Below are 18,357 nucleotides of genomic sequence, written 5' to 3' on the forward strand. Positions count from 1 at the left end.
ATGCCCAGTGCCGTAAAAAAAACATCAACACTTTTAAGCGTCGGACAGTCAGGCTGCAACCCATATGCCCAGACCTGTGGGTCTCCTTGTAGCAAGGAAATCACTATGCCCACCCGCTGAATCTCCGACCCAGAAGACTGAGGCCTAAGCCGGAAGTATAGCTTGCAGCTCTCCTTGAAACAAAAGAACTGCGAGCGATCTCCAGAAAAACGATCCGGGAGATTTACTTTCGGCTCCTTAACCCCTGAAGGTGCTGCTGCTGCGGGAGCTCCGCCAGCGGCCTGGGAGGTGTGCATTTTAATGGACAAATCATTAAATTGTCGAGTCAGGACCTGCACCTGATCGACCACCTGTTGCAACGTATTTTGAGGGGTATGCTCCATATTCCCACAAAATTTCAACAGGAGTATTAGGCTGCTGAATATGTTATGCACACCAGTGCCTGCAGGAATGTACTGGTGTCTGAACTGTTATGCACACCAGTGCCTGCAGGAATGTACTGGTGTTTGAACTGTTATGCACACCAGTGCCTGCAGGAATGTACTGGTGTCTGAACGGATAGGGATGCAAAACAAATGAACTCACAGACAGACTGGGGAATATGACATTACGTACACAGAAGGTGATAGGGTAACAAAATAAACACAAAGTGAACAGAGAAGCCCAGAGGCTAAGAAACTGGGTGTCTCCCTAGTATTAGTAATGCTCAGATGGAAAAAGCAAGATGTTGTGTTTAAATACGTAGAGAACCCGAAATGCTGTTGCTAAGGGCAACAGCAAAACCCTAAAGGGTTACCAACGGGTGTGGCAGTAAACTCCTTGGTCAGAGATGGAATGATAGACACAAGGAGAGTCTCCACAATCCTAATCCTCACTTGCAGTGCACAGGTTCAGCTTACTGCCACTAAACTGACCCCTGAACACCTTGCACAGTGAGACAGGATTTAGGCAGGCAATTCTGAGAATACAGCCGCAAACTTGCTAAGTTCACAGAGTAGCAAAAGAACCCCAGCAAGTTAAACGACTGACTCCAGTCTTACTGCTAGGTCTGGATTGGCAGAGTGTAATACCAAATCCCCAGGCCTATTTGCAGTAAGCAACAACAAATACAAAGCTACACAGTACTGGCTAACTTTTAGGAACTGACTAACCAACAAAGATTCAGCAGCATCTGCTTAACCTGAGAAGAGGCCTTATATAGCAGGTGCTGTCCACGCCCCACTCAGACCTCACAGACTGTGAGCACAAAACCCAGCACCGGATCCCCTGCCGTGCACAGAGCCTGTAACCCCTGCACAGCAAAAGACCCGAACCGGAGTATCAGCTGCGCTCAGGTTACTCTGCTAGCACTTGTCTCCCGGTTGCCATGACGACGTGGCAGCACAGGGCAGGAGACCCTAACAATAGACAGCTGTGTGCCTTTCCAAATCATGTCCAATCAACTGAATTTACCATAGGTGGACTCCAATTAAGTGTAGGAACATCTAAAGGATGATGAGTGGAAACAGGATGCACCTGAGCTCAATTTTGAGCTTCATGGCAAAGGCTGTGAATACTTATGTACACATGATTTCTTAGTTTTTTATTTTTAATAAATTTGCAAAAAAAACTTTTCATGTTGTCATTATGGGGTATTGTGCGTAGAAATTTAAGGGGAAAAATGAATTTTTTCCATTTTGGAATAAGGCTGTAACATAACAAAATGTGGAAAAAGTGAAGCGCTGTGAGTACTTTCCTGATGCACTGTAGATGAGAATTGACACGCAATCAGTTCTTAAAAGCATATACTTCAAGAGTCCTCCCGGCTGCGGGTTTCTCCTGAGTTCAAGTCCATCTCCTAACACACCGGGTCTGTTTACATCAGTCGCCGTGCATCGGGTGTGAATTACACGAGCACCCATACGTTACGACCCTCCTTGGATCTTTTTCAAGGTCAGCTCAGCATGTATGTCCAGCTACACAAAAGCAGGGTATATAACCCGCCCAGTCCAATCCAAATGGTCATGGCACATCTGATCCCTAAACATATAATTATCCTATTTGTCCATGATCCTGTGTGTCGGGCTTCTGTGTATTTCCCCATGGGCATGGAAACCTGATTTCATAATCTCTATTCCCGGTCACATGATTCGGTATTCCTCGAATCTTGATGTTTAAATGTTACCATAGTAATCGGAGATGCTGTCATGCCTTTCCTTCAATGCGGACAGTCTCGTTGTACATTGACATGGCAGGGTTATGTAGATGTATCCAATATTTATAGATTAAAGCACCATTATCTTTCGTCAGGTCTCCTTTTCAGATCGGGATCTATATCTTAAGTTTAGATTTTATAAGATCGTCCCGGGTAGTTTGTTTAAGATAGAGCCATCCTCCACATACACTACAGACTAAAATAAATATAATTAAAATCACATATGTGCATATTTTTAAAGCTTCACAAAAACCATTTAACTTCAAAATCTAGGTTCAAGCCTCCTGGCTGTAATGTTCCCAACTCATAAATGGTCCTCATCTCTGTTTTAGCTAATTGACTGGCTATGTCTCGCTGCCGCCAATGTCCTTTAACCCATTGAATGCCTATAAAACGTATACAATCGCAGCAGTTGAGCAATTATGGTCTTTTTGGAAATGATCAGAGAGGGCATGGGTCATCCCCTTCTGATGTTCCTCAAGTGCAAACCCAGGAGCACTTTAAGTTTTAAGAAGTTCTTCCTATGTAAAATATATTACAATCAGACTCAATTGCATATATAATTTTTTTTTGTAGCACAAAAAAAATAGCGTCTCCAAATAGCGTCTCCGATTACGATGGTAACATTTAAACAGCAAGTGCCGGGGAGAGCCGGATCATGTGACCGGGAATAGAGATGATGAAATCAGGTTTCCATGCCCACGGGGGAAATACACAGAAGCCTGGCACACAGGATCACGGACAAGTAGGATTATTATATGTATAGGGATCTGATGTGCCAAGACCAATTGGATTGGGTTGGACTGGTTGGGTTATATATCCTGCTTTTGTGTAGCTGGACATACACGCTGAGCTGACCTTGAAAAATACCTGAGGATGGTCGGAATGCGTAGGTACTTGTGTAATTGACACCCGATGCACGGTGACTGATTTTAACAGACCCGCTGTGTTAGGACACAGGCTTCAACTCAGGAGAAACCCGTAGCTGCAGCCGGGAGGACTCTTGATGTACATGCTTTTAAGAACTGATTGCGTGTCAATTCTCACTTACATCCGGTAATTGTTCATTCACTCTGCTATGCTGGGATGCAGTGTCTAAATGTGTTTTTTTTTTATAAATTTTCAATTATAATAAATGTGTATCTTGTTGTAACACTATTACACTATGCTTTGACATCTTCTATATTTTCGGTAACCAACTGACCTTGCCATGGTGTATAATACACCTGAGTCAGTACGGCCGTGAAATCGGAGGACAGCCTACGAAAAGTGGAGACACTGCATCATTAAGCGGTCTACTAAGTGCTGGTGGAGTGGTAACTTGTTTTCTTGTGTGCAGTATTCTCAAATGTATGGCCAAATTCCACAGAGGCCATATTCAGATGGAGACAATGGTATGACAATGGTGGATTGTCTAAAATCACATGGGATTATAGCGTGGCGGGGGCGGAAAAAGTGGGTGTTTCAGGGCATACACATTCAGGTGCACTAAGGTAAGGCTGAAACTAGCATTTGCATTTATCGCACCTCTGAGTCCGGCAACAGGCACTAGAACGGATGCAGCAGCGGTATCCTCTGAGTCAGGCCACTTACATTTCAATGTCCATTTAAAGATGAGTTTACTACACTATTCTGCATTTTTGTATTTATGATTTTGTTCATAATGAAATTCAGTTATATAATGAATCATATTTTAAAACTGTACAACTCTCTTTTTTTCAAACAGGTTTTTGTTGTTGAGTTTCTTGTTGCCCTTGGATCCTCATTGCTCATCATAGTGGCCATGCCTCATTTCACCCTATTTACCAACATCACAGTCCTTTGCAGTGTTTACTTTCTTCCCGCAGCTATACAAATATATAATCAATTCAAAAAGAAAAATTGCAGATGGTTTATGGCGATCTGTTCTTTTGTTTTCCTTCTAACTGGCCATATACTATTCTTTTTTATTTATTATTGGGGTGAAGATTCCCATAACATTACATTTTATATAGCTGCAATTATTGGAACAATTTTAGTATCAATAAATTGGTATGAAAATGTTACACCCCAAGGAAATGCAGGTTGTGATATAAAACCGGAACACGATGAAAGGAATGTCCTCTATATGTGTGGCAGCATTGTAAGAATCATGGTGACAGTCGCTGTGGTGGGAATTTATGTTCCACTACAAGGACAGAAGTGGGATGCCATAACAACTACAACCTTGCATGAACGATACTTGGTACTTAGCCTCTTTGGAATCCAGGCTGTGAGCTCTGCACTCTGTCATTGGTTTGGAGTTGTTGCATGTAAAATGCGTAATGTTAAAAAAGGCTTTTATTTTCCTTTGATTTCTTCAACGATAACAGTGATCTTAGCCTTGGTCTTAACTTTCATTGCTGAGTACCAGAAAGAACAAAGCAAAATTGGTACTCATACATTTAACATGTCCTATTTTTGCCAAAATACTATATTGTACGACAGAGGCACAGTGATTGAAAATTTGTTTTTGGAAATAACCTACCATATGTGCCAAAAAGTAATGAATATTAACACTTCAAATCATGCCATAGTCATGTTTATAAGTGGCACATGTTGGTATATTGGATCCCTGTTTGCAACTTATAAAGTCTGTAGATTAAAGGTTCAAAGGATTGAAAGAACAACTAAACTGTTTGGCCGTCGCTTGTATGAGGCTGCCTTTATTGATCAGTCCTCGCTCCTCAACATAAGAATTAAATTAAACAAGAACACGTTGGATTCAAGAAAAGTAAGGTAAGAAATATAGTGTTTACAAAATGCAATTTCAGTACTATACATATAATATCAAAGTCCTATAAATCTGTTAATTAGTTATAATTAAAGAAATGTAATGTAGAACTGTTACAAGTTAATGGTTTTCAGTATATGAATATTGCACTATACAATGGGATAAAGAGCACAATAGACATTATATACTGTATATTGTACTAATGTCACAGAAGTGTATTAGTCTGGCCAATTTTCTCTACCCCTAAAATTACAAGTGCTGTAAATCCCGCAGAAAGGAGTGGAAGACACAAAGGGGCCCATTTATCATAGATTGCATAGTCAGTGTGATCTGGGTGCGATCTTTTTCACCCAGGATCGCATTGCAATATACAGTCACATTGAGCGGATGTATTAATCAGCATCTGCAAGGAGCCCGTCCCTGCGATGTGCTGTGAGAGCTGCTGGTGGGTGCTGCGCATGTGCATTTAGCCTTACCGCATATGCACAGCAGCCACCTCCGGGGAGGGCTCTGGAGGGACACTCTACTGGCTACTAATGCGGTAAGTAGCCCATAGGCTACAATGGGTTACCACCATGTTGCAGGGGCCAATATCGGGGATGCTGTGCATTCTGGATATTGGTAAATTGGGCAGCATTGCATCTCCTATAGAAACCTATGGGGAATGCGGCTGCGGGTGGGAATGGAGGGATCACGGCAGGTATCAGAGATACCTGCAGTCCCTCCTACATACATTCAAGTGTTTTGTTTAGAGCCTCCATGGCCACACTGCAGCCCAGCACTCAGTAGCGTGTATTCGGCTGAAGAGGAGAGCTGCTGCCAGGTAAGGGGGAGGGGGCCCTCACTGGGCCCCTGTATCAGACTTGGCCCAGGTATCTCGGCACCACTGGTTGCACTCTTGTGGGTTTGGGCCTCATTCAGCTTTAGTAGCAGTTTTGATAAAAAAAAGCAAAACTGCTACTCTGAGGGCCACACAGCATGTGAAGTGCCGCCCAGCGATGTGATCGCAATTCAATTGCAATCCCATCACAGAAATCGATAAATAGTGGAAGCCCCCTGCATACGTAACCAGGATGCGTATGCAGATGCCCCGTCACAATGTCTCCTATAGCAAAAAATGCATGCGACGTCATTGGGCACCCACGAAAACCCCTGCGCTTGCTGCTGCCCTCCCAAACACCGCTGCATCACTGTCCCTGAATGCCCGCTGCCTTCTCGGATGGGATCACAAAGTGTAAGTCTGCTCACACGCGCTTCGGACGCTGTGCATGCGCAGATAGCTGAAACACACCTGTCTGTGATTTTTTTTATAACAACTGATATTGAATAAGGCCCTTGGTCCACATTCATTCTGTGGGTTGTATAGACATGCATGCATGTGTTCTGCTCAAAGGGTGTCTGGGAAACGAACAATCACAGAAATAGCATTTTTATGATCATTTTAAACAATCTGCTATATTGACAAGTAATAGTTTGTACTAACACAGTAGGTCTACCATAATATATTTGCAATCCACCATAATTATACTGGTTATTTATGTGTATTTACTGTTAAGGTATTAGGGGGATGCCATGAATCTTGTTATTTTTATTTTAATGACAGATAGAAATTGCATATTTTCACTGATAATTAGGTTATTTACTTTGCTAATATGCATGATTCATTAAAAAGAAAGCAATAACGGAGAGCTGTTTGATAATAGAAGAGCACAGCATAATAAAATGCATGTACAGTACTCTGAAATGATTTTTTACCAATACATTACTTTCACGCTTGTTGCTATATATATTTCCATTTTTGCTGCAGAATAACTATTACACTTATTTTACACAGAGAAATGTAATTTTAGATAATTGTTTATATTTTCTTCTAGCTCTATGGACAATGTGATGATCTATTTATGTGCCACAATGTGGCATGAGACATTTAATGAAATGCTGAAAATTCTCACATCAATATTCAGGTATTTCAGAAGGACATTCATTTTTCTACATTGCTGATATTAAACCAGAAGAAGGCAAAAAAACTCCTCTATCCTGGTGCTCTCAAACTGTTTATTGCTGCCATTCATATATTGTTTTCAGTGCTGCTAAAAATTGTGTTAGTGGTCTAGTGATACAGGCCCAAATGTATAACTATAAAGCATCAAAAAGTGATAAAGTGGAGATGGATAAAGAGTGATAAAGTGGGAGATGTACTAAGCCTTGAAAAGTGATAAATTTCAGGGTGAAAGAGTGCCAGCCAATCAGCTCCTAACTGCCATGTCACAGGCTGGGTTTGAAAAATGACAGTTAGGAGCTGGTTGACTGGTCATTTATCACTCTTTATCCGTCTCCACTGTATCAATTTTTAAGGCTTAATACATTTCAACCTTTGTATGTTATGACATATGAAGTAGTGATGAGCGAGGTTCGGTTTTACTCGGTTTTACTCGGTTCTCAAAACGGCATCTTATTGGCTATCCAAAACACGTGACATCCGTGAGCCAATAAGATGCTGTTTTGAGAACCGAGTAAAACCGAGTAAAACCGAGTAAAACCGAATCCGCTCATCACTAATATGAAGGTGTGTCTTTATAGTCTAAAACAGAAAACGGTATGAAACGGTGTTAAAAAAAATATGAGGGGGTATCATAAAGTTTTAATTATCACCATAAAGTCGTTGAGATATCCAGATGTAATTTGATCAACATAATCATTGATTGTTATGTGCATGATGTTTTCAATTACAGCTACTTGTTTTGTTTCGCGAGCTGGTAAATGCCAGAAACCTGAATGATGGACAAAATTGAAGCCTGCACTGTTATTAAGTTCCTCCATTTGAAGGGTAACAACGCCCACCAAATCCATGATAAAATGGTGGCTATTTATGGTGAGGACATTGTGAGGTAGAAAAGAAACGTTGAAACTGGACATATTTCCCTCTTAGATGAGCCTCAATCCGGGAGACCATCAATCATGGATGATCTTGATACGGTGAAGAATGTGGAGGCTCTTGGCCTCGAAGACAGAGGACTAACAATTGAAGTGATCATAAAAGAAGTTGGTCTTAGTTATGGAAGTATGTGGAAAATTATGAATGAGCAACTGCACGTCTAAACTGTCATCATGATGGGTTCCCTGCTTGCTGACCCCATTTCACAAGCAAACGCGATGTGAACATTTGCAGCAGATGTTGGCTCTGTTGAAGCAGGATGAAGAGAATTTCTTTGCATATCTCATGACTATGGGTGAATGCTGGGTCTACCTGGATGATTTGGAGACCAAAGAAATTAGCAAGGAGTGGAAACACCCCCTCCCCCTACCAAAAAGGGTAAAATGCTGAAAGATGTAATTTCTTTTTGGGGTGTAATCCTAACAGATTATCATCATCCGGATTAGACCATCATCAGTATTTACTACTGTACACTTCTGCAGAACCAGCAAGATGCTGTGAAAGAAAAACACTGTTGTATGATTAGCAAAGGCATCCGTCTCCTAGCCAACAAAGCACCCACATTCACCTGATCTCGCACCCTACGACTACTTTCTCTTCCCTGAGATGAAGAAGTCAGTTCAGGGTAGGCGATTTGACAGCACAAATTATGTCATACTGGAAATGGAACAGTGGTTCTTGAGGCAATCTCAGGACTTCTATAATGATGGACTGTGGAAGGTCACAAAACACTGGCAGAAATGTGTGGCTCTGCAGGGCTACTATGTGGAGAAGACTTAAGTTCAACATGCCACATTTAACTTTCTATCTCATTCTGTTCATGGTGATAATTGAAATTTTATGATACCCCTCGTATATTAAATAAGGTTATATAACTCCGGCAGGGCAGTAAGTGTCAAGACACGTTCTTAATATACTGTAGTAATAATAATAATAATAATAATAATAATGATAATAATATAAATTTAATATCAATTATTTAAAAAAAAACGCAATATTATCTATCTATCCATATTTTTTATATATATATATAAATATATATATATATATACAGATGGAGCTGCACTCATCTGAGGCGGCTCCATCGCATGCGTGCACTCCCGGCGTGACTAGGCGATCCATCTACCTAGTCACGCTGGGAGTGCACAGAGACGCTCCCATTCTGAGCATCTCCGTCCGAGCGCGTGGTGGAGACGCTCTCCCATTCCAGCCAGACGGAGATGCTCTTGGCGTTAGGCGCACCCAGGCACAGATAGAGCCATGACTACACAAACACACCAATAACAGCGCTGATTTAAAACATATGTGTGCTTTTTATTTTACACAATTAAAAACAATAATAAAAATCACATTTGAATAACTAGATCCTGAATACCGGTTAGTCCTGCAAAGCATAACATAATTGGCATAGTTAGCACAGTGCAATTCTGAACCTTTATACTGGTGTTTTTAGTCCATGAATAAATTCAAGCAGATCTGATATGTTTAAGCTCTTTCTAACGTAACAGTCTCTTGCAAAGCAGTGGTTAGTTAGCAGTGAAAGCTGATCAATTAGTAGCAGCAGGTGAGACAGTGATTGGCAGTTCCCACTGTGACAAGCTTGTCAATTAGTTGCAAAGAATATTCAAAGCAATAGTGGTGAATTAGTGCATGCTGTACTTTAGACTGTCAGACTTATAGAAAGAGTCTGTGTTACTAATAAATACAACCTGCTTTAAGGGTCCAGAATTGACCCTTTATGGTCCAATAGTTGGTGTCTCCCGGCTCCTGGTGCTTTTAATAACCGTTTTCGTGGGCCTTATCCGGAGTATCCCAACAAGGGTTAAGGTATGAGCAGGTGAAAGAAACGTTACACTTCCGGTACCGGACAACTGGTGAAGACTCTTACGCGTTTCTCCGCCTGTCACTTATTCAGCGGCTTCCTCAGAGAAATATATCACTGTCTCTCCGTGCTTCCATTTAAATAGCAGACGTTCTCCCGCCTGCAAGGGCGCAATGCGCATCACGTGTCTCTACCAAGCCTCATTTTCAGAACGGAGCGCATACGTCAGCGGGCTCCAGCATACTAGTGACGTCTCATAGTCACATGACTGCGTCTCACACCTCGATTAGAGATACAATGTTGCTTTGTTGATGCAGTATTAAAGAACTTAGATGCGTTCCACTTAACTTCCAGAGAGGGAGTAATCAAAAGTCCGCTTAATACCCTATAATCCTAACAGAATTCAGTTGCACGAAGTTAAAGTTCCAAAGAGTAAATTATTATATTATACTCAATAGAATTAGACAATCATATACAATATAAAAAATAAATAAATGTATATATATATATATATATATATATAGTAATACCTAAATGCACACACTACATATACATTTCTAAGGACCTACTTGTCCATATTTTTAATCATAATAGTTTTAAAATAATTTATTTCATGTAAATAATTTTGCATATATATATTTTTTATAGTAATTTATTATTTGTTATTTTCTATTATTTACACCACTCAGATGTTTCATAAAGAAAATAATATTTTCCCTCACTCTTTAGCATTCATTTTAAGTATATCTAGAGAGTGTAAGTGCATTCGCACATAGAAAGAGGAGATATTAAATAATCCAAAAGACTTTAACAGATAAGACACCAATCATTACCACCTAAGACTAAATAGATGTCTCTAGCAGCGTCTATATCTCTGTAGTACAGATCAGAATAAATATACGGACCTAGAGTATTCGCCTATATTTTCGATACATTATATTTCGTACAAAGTAATTTTTATTTTTATTATTATTATTGTTAATATTACCATTGTTATTATTAGAAATATTATTAGAAATATTAGAAGAGGAGACATAAAGAGCGATAAATAAAGTGAAATAAATAAAAATAAATATAAAATAAAATAAAATAAAAGTAAATGAATGAGACCATTCATATTAAATGTTATTCAATTCAACCATATCGTTTAGACCACCTGGTGTCAAGGTTCCTAAAACAAAAATCCAATAGGCCTCTCTTTTACATAATAGATTAAATCTATCTCCTCCACGTTTAGTTACCCCTACCTGTTCTATTGCTTTTATTGACACTTCATTCATACCTTGTTTTTGGCAACGTGATATATGGAGCGAGAGGGGGTGTGTATTGAGACCCTTTTGGATATTTCTCCTATGTTCAGAGAATCGTACATGGAGGGTACGTGTTGTACGTCCCACGTACTGTTTGCCACATCCACATGTAATTAAATAAATCACATAGGTTGAATTGCAATTAAGAAATTTCTTTATTTGGTAGGTTTCCTTCGTGGAATATGAGTTGAAACTTATACTCTTTCTAGGGGTGCACATACATGTAGTACATGCATTTCTTCCACACTTATGAAACCCAACTGGTTTTGACGGCAGCCATGTTTCTACCGAAGTGTTAAATGTTTCTGGGTTTGTTAAATGACTGTGTACTAACTTGGATTATAAAGTTTTCTGATTTCCTAAAAGTAACTTGTCCCAAAGGGTTAATATGTTCTCTTAGTATCTCATCCAAACATAGCAGATTAGTGTTCTTTTTAATGATCTTTTTTATTTCCCTCGCATGGCTGTTATATTGGGTAGTAAAGGTGACAGACCTAAATGTACCTTCTTTATCTGTTCTAACACTTTTTGTCACTAATAACGAATCCCTATCCATTTTTTCTACTTCTGTTAGTGCTTTTTGTAATAATTCACGAGGGTAACCTTGTTCCTCAAAAGATTCCAATATCCTATCCGCCTGTTGTCTAAACTTGGTACTTGATGAACAATTCCTTTTCAGCCTAACCAGTTGGCTTTTGGGAATATTCTTTTTCCACCCCTCCAAATGTGAACTCTCATAATGCAAATACCTATTTTGATCCACTGGCTTAACATACGTATGTATTGTTGGGATACTCCGGATAAGGCCCACGAAAACGGTTATTAAAAGCACCAGGAGCCGGGAGACACCAACTATTGGACCATAAAGGGTCAATTCTGGACCCTTGAAGCAGGTTGTATTCATTAGTAACACAGACTCTTTCTATAAGTCTGACAGTCTAGAGTACAGCATGCACTAATTGAATATACTTTGCAACTAATTGACAAGCTTGTCACAGTGGGAACTGCCAATCACTGTCTCACCTGCTGCTACTAATTGATCAGCTTTCACTGCTAACTAACCACTGCTTTGCAAGAGACTGTTACGTTAGAAAGAGCTTAAACATATCAGATCTGCTTGAATTAATTCATGGACTAAAAACACCAGTATAAAGGTTCAGAATTGCACTGTGCTAACTATGCCAATTATGTTATGCTTTGCAGGACTAACCGGTATTCAGGATCTAGTTATTCAAATGTAATTTTTATTATTGTTTTTAATTGTGTAAAATAAAAAGCACACATATGTTTTAAATCAGCGCTGTTATTGGTGTGTTTGTGTTTTCTGTGACTTTGAAGGGTAGAGTACTCTCCCTTTATTTAACAGCTGCGATTGAAACAGAGTGTTCTTTTATTAATTAAACTACATGCACACACATTCTATTTAGCGGTTAGCGCCAAGCTGTTTGTTTGTTTGTGAGAGCCATGACTAGCATGACTCCTTCTGTATATATATATTAGAGATGAGCGGGTTCAGTTCTCAGAGAACCGAACCGTACCAAACTTCACCATTCGAGTCCGGTTCCGAGCCAGGCTCGGGTTTTCCCGCCTGACTCGGAAACCAGAACAAGGCAAAACGTCATCATCCTGGTGTCGGATTCTCACGGGTTTGAATTCCATATAAGGAGCCGCGCGTCTCCGCCATTTTCACTCCGGCATTGGAGAGTGTAGAGAGAGGATGTGTCTCTGTCCTCAGTGTCCTCTGTGGTAGTGTCTTGTGCTGTATTTGTCCAGTCACAGTGTTTGTGTCCTCTTGCTGCCATATGTCCATTGCTGCTGTGTTGTGCTGCATCAGTTCAGTGGTGGTGTATTGTGCTGCATCAGACCAATGTTAGTGTCCTGGCCATCAGTCATTCCAGTGACCAGGCAGTCACAGTGGTATACGCTGCTGCTATATGTCCACTTCTGCCATAATATAATAATAATAATAATAATAATAATAATAACAAGTCCCTTACAGTGTTGCTGTGTTGTGCTGCATCAGACCAGTGGTAGTGTCCTGGCCATCAGTCATTCCTGTGCCGCATATTGTGTTATATAACTCCAAAAAAATAATGGAGAACAAACTTTTGGAGGATAAGATAGGGAAAGATCAAGAACCACTTCCTCCTAGTGCTGAAGATGCTGCCACTAGCCATGACATAGATGATGAAATGCCATCAACGTCGTCTGCCAAGGCCGATGCCCAATGTGATAGTAGAGGGCATGTAAAATCCAAAAAGCCAAAGTTCAGTAAAAAGACCCAAAAAAAGAACTGTAAATGGTCTGAGGAGAAACGTAAACTTGCCAATATGCCATTTGGGACACAGAGTGGCAAGGAACGGCTGAGGCCGTGGCCTATGTTCATGACTAGTAGTTCAGCTTCACATGACGATGGAAGCCCTCATAACTGAGGCCTTGACACTTATGTTGGTGTTAGACGTGCGTCTGGTATCCGCCATTAGTGCAGTGGGATTTAGACAATTCATGGAGGTATTGTGTCCCCGATAGCAAATCCCATCTAGAGTCCACTTCACTAGGCAGGCGATACCAAGATTTTGCCATTTAATTCCAGTGATTTGGACGTATAATTCCAGTAATTTTGCCATTTAATTCCAGTGATTTTGCCATTTAATTCCAGTGATTTGGACGTATAATTCCATTGATTTTGGAGTATAATTCCAGTGATTTTGCAGTATAATTCCAGTGATTTTGCCATTTAATTCCAGTGATTTGGACGTATAATTCCAGTGATTTGGGCATATTATTCCAGTGGTAATTGTTTGTGTCGCTTGGCTTAGTCATACAGCTACCTCATTGCTCCTCTTCGACATCTCTGCATGAGGTGCTGTTTTGGGCCTAGTTTTTGAAAAGTGCCATCCTGTCTGACACTGCAGTGCCACTCCTAGATGGGCCAGGTGTTTGTGCCGCACACTTGTGTCACTTGGCTTAGTCATACAGCAGCCTAGGTGCACCTCTTTTTCTTCTTTGCATCATGTGCTGTTTGGGGACTAGTTTTTGAATAGTGCCATCTTGTCTGCAACTGCAGTGCCACTCCTAGATGGGCCTGGTGTTTGTGCCGCACACTTGTGTCGCTTTGCTTGGTCATGCAGCCACCTCGGTGCAACTTTTAGGCCTAAAAACAATATTGTGAGTTATGAGGTGTTCAGAATAGACTGGAAATGAGTGTAAATAAATGTTATTGAGGTTAATAATACCGTAGGAGCAAAATTACCCCCAAATTCTGTGATTTTAGTTGTTTTTATGTTTTTTTCAAAAATCATCCAGATCCAAAACCATAACCAAAACACGAAAGGGTGAAGTGCCAGCCGCACATCTCTAATATATATATATATATACAGTATATATATATATATATATATATATACACACACACACTATCTTCTACCCATGGCTTTGCCTGTGTGTATTGTGTATCTAATGCAGTTTGCAATGTTACTGTAGAGCCTCCTTGCATACAATATTTGTTGTTTAGGCAGTCTTGCTTTGAGTGCAAATACCTGTAAAAGATTTCTGCTTGTACTGTCTCGAGAACAGCCTACCATTCAGTTGTCAGGTCCAACCCTACTTTACGTAGAGTTTAACCTTTGCGACTTGTTAATTGTCATAGCTAAGCAGATATTTACTGGGAATTGAAGTCTCTTAAATTGGAAGGAAACGTTATTGGGAATTAGAGGAATTTAAGAAATACATTTTCACCTTTACCGCATCCTCTCAACATAGTGGCCTCTACAGAGCTGGCCCTAACCAATATGATGCCCTAGGCAAGATTTTGGCTGGTGCCCCCTAGCACCACCGCTGGTTCCGCCACTGAGCTTGCACCTCTTTCCCAGCACCATCACCCCTCATCCATAGCAGTCCTTATTTTGGTGTTTGTAGCCCCCTATATTTTAAATAAGAACAGTTCGTACATTTGGCGCACAGCCCCAAAAAGGGGTGTGTTTTTGCTGACAAGGGGCATGGCCACACAATAGTAACCCCAATTACGCCACACAGTACTGCAACTTTATTCACATTTGATCATGCGATAGTGTCCATAATTAATTTTACATCCCACAGTAGTATCACTTTACCTTATAAACGTTACTCCTCACAGTAGAGCCCCTTAATCACATTACATCACAACACACTGAATTGCTCCTTATTCACATTACACCACACCCTATTGCTCTTTATTCACATTAGATGACACAGTAGTGACCTTTCTATATGCAACACCACATGGTAGAGCACCTTATACACATAATGCCACACAGTAATGCCCCTTACACATATGAGACACATTATTAATGGCCTTATAACCATAATGCACCTTACACATTATGACAACCTTTATTAATGCCCTTTTACACATAATGTCCCTTACACATATGCCGCACATTATTAATGCCCTTATACACATAATGACACACATAGTGCCCCTTACACATTATTAATGCATTTTTACATGACAAACATAAAGCTCCTTACACATATTCTGAACACTACTGCACAACCAACCCACTCACATGCACACAGCACTCCCACTGCCATTAACACTGTGACCTCTGCTTGGCTACAGATATGTCCTCATAAATCTTGCCTCAATGCTAACATCTGGCACCTTTTTTTAATGAAAATGCATCTTATTTGCATTGGTATGTGGCTAGGATGCACAAGCAGCTTCTGCTGATTAAAATGATATGCAGCATGCCTATATACTGTGTGAGACTGTGGCTGTATCTGCATATGAAATGCTACACACAGAATATAGGCATGCCGCATATCATTTTAATCAGCAGAAGCTGCTGATGCCCCTAGGCATATCAAATGCCCTAGGCAATTGCCTAGTTTGCCTATGCCTATGGCCGGCTCTGGGCCTCTATAATGTTTCTTTGTAAAGATTTGAGTTTCAGTCATGTCCCAATACACAATTTAGGTGGATTTAAGCTTCTCATCAGTATTATTGGCACATCATCTTTCAAGGTTATAAAATGTGTGGGTAATCCTGACAGTGATAGATTATTTAGGAATTCAGGAGGATAGTGAACTGCATCTTCTACATTCATGACAGTGGGGGTAATTCCAAGTTGATCGCAGCAGGATATTTTGTAGCAGTTGGGCAAAACCATGTGCACTGCAGGGGAGGCAGATATAACATGTGCAGAGAGAGTTACATTTGGGTGGGTTATTTTGTTTCTGTGCAGGGTAAATATTGGCTGCTTTATTTTTACACTGCAAATTAGATTGCAGATTAAACTCACCACACCCAAATCTATCTCTCTCTGCACATGTTATATCTGTCCCCCTGTGCAGTGCACATGGTTTTGCCCAACTGCTAAAAAATTTCCTGCTGCGATCAACTTGGAATTACCCCCAGTGTTTGTAAAATTGTAAACTCTTATCCCCCTTTTGGAAACCTCTCCAATATATAATTGTTAATAGAATTAATAAACTTGTTTTTGTGTCTTTATATTATGACATGGAGGGTGAGTAAATTAATTATGACGTAGAAGGTGTGTCTGTGTATTATGATATATTGAAGGAGTTTCTGTACATTATGACATGGAAGCAGTGTCTGTGTATTATGATATAGTATATTGAAGGAATGACTGTATTATGACATAAAGAAGGTGTGTTTTTATATTATAACATGTAAGGTGTGTCTTTATATTATGACATATGGAAGGTGAGTCTGTGTATTTAGATATACAGTATGGAATGAATGTCTGTATATTGTCATGAACTATGAAATATGTATCTGACATATTATGTTTGGCTTGGGGCTGAATAAAATGGTATTGTGGGGGTAGAGAAAAGGTACATTGTTGACCTTCCAGTGCTATCAGGACCTTTGTCAAGACTTTAGAGCATATCAGCCAGGCCTGGCTGATATGTACTAAGGTCTTGACAAAGGTCCCGATAGGACCGAATCATTGACAATGCACTTTTCTCTGTTGGTAAGTGAACAATAAATGTGCACCTCTTTTCAGCTAGTCTGGTGAGTGCGCTCTTTTACTGAATTTTTATATGTACTGTCCTATCTATCTATCTATCTATCTATCTATCTATCTAAGAATAAACTTTGATTTTGTAAATGTTAATCAAGACTAATGAATGCTTTCATTTTATCTGTGTCTATGAAATAGTCTTTATTATATGTATACAGAGCTCAGTTTTTCGATGAGCACCCCAGCAGATTTTGTCCTACATACAGTAAGTCCTGTAGTATTTGAAATACCAGAAAATGAGAGATACCGAAATTGAACTGCCACAATTAATTTACAATCTAAGGGGTATATTTACTGAAGTGCCAGTTTATAGAAGTGGAGATGTTGCAAACAGCAATCAAATTCCATTTATTATCTTCTAGAACATGCTAGATAAATGATAAGTAGAATCTGATTGGTTGCTTTGGGCAACTTCTCCACTTTTATAAACCTGCAGTTTAGTAAATATACCTTTTAGGTCGGGTACACATTAGAATGTCGGGCAATTGGGCCGATGGTCAGGAAGATTTTTCTTCATCCCTGACCATCTCTGACTGCCTATATACGTATGCCCAATATAATAAACAATGGAATGATACATCATTCCGTCCTTCCTTAATATGCACCGTGTCACATACGATAACTTCCGGTTAGCTGTGCAGCACGGCCGATCAGAAGATGTCGCATGTGATCCACGGGAACGCGCAATCGCATGTACACACTGCATAATGTAGACGATTTGTCTTGCTGATAAGGCAAATTGTCCCAACATCGTCCTGGTGTGTACCTACCCAAAGATAACAGTGGACAATATCCAGAATTAAGGAGTGATAATATGAATTATAATTTGGAGGAATAAGTCATTTTATTAATGCAGGATGTGCATTTTAAGACTTGTCAAAAGCATTATTTCCATTTTATTCTTCCTCTACCAGGCTGGACAAATACAAGTCTTCAATGGAGGATGACACTGTCAACTTTGAGGCACACATTTATTTTGATGATGCTTTTGTTGATGATTCTGAGTATGAAGATGGTAAAAAGAAAAGATGTGTCAACAGATACGTGGAAGACCTGGTTGCTGTAATTGAGGACGTCTACAGGTGCAAATTAACTTTAATGCTACTTCTTAAAGTTGTCCATGCAATTAGGATCCAGTGTACGAAATCGAGTTTTTATCATGAAACTTGCATACATTGCGTGAATGCGGGCACCCGAGAAATTTGAGCTTCGATTAGAAATGCCAAATTGTCGTACTTGCGGCAATGTTGTGCAACATTTTTTACAAACAGAGAACAGGGAAAAGTGCATGAATAGGTGGGGAAACCATCCTGGA

The 18,357-nt window shown here is 40.0% G+C and overlaps 1 protein-coding gene across 1 annotated transcript in view; it reads left to right on the plus strand.

Annotated features, from left to right (window-relative positions):
* Positions 1-18,357, plus strand: part of LOC134910968 (chitin synthase chs-2-like) — a 156,072-nt gene that overhangs the window by 20,211 nt on the left and 117,504 nt on the right. The window contains exons 3-5 of the mRNA XM_063919359.1: positions 3,921-4,951; positions 6,821-6,910; positions 17,957-18,124. Of these exons, the coding sequence (XP_063775429.1) occupies positions 3,921-4,951; positions 6,821-6,910; positions 17,957-18,124 (1,289 nt within the window). The remainder of the gene's footprint in view (positions 1-3,920; positions 4,952-6,820; positions 6,911-17,956; positions 18,125-18,357) is intronic.

Source organism: Pseudophryne corroboree, chromosome 4 (genome assembly GCF_028390025.1).
Source record: "Pseudophryne corroboree isolate aPseCor3 chromosome 4, aPseCor3.hap2, whole genome shotgun sequence".
Lineage (NCBI taxonomy): Eukaryota > Metazoa > Chordata > Amphibia > Anura > Myobatrachidae > Pseudophryne > Pseudophryne corroboree.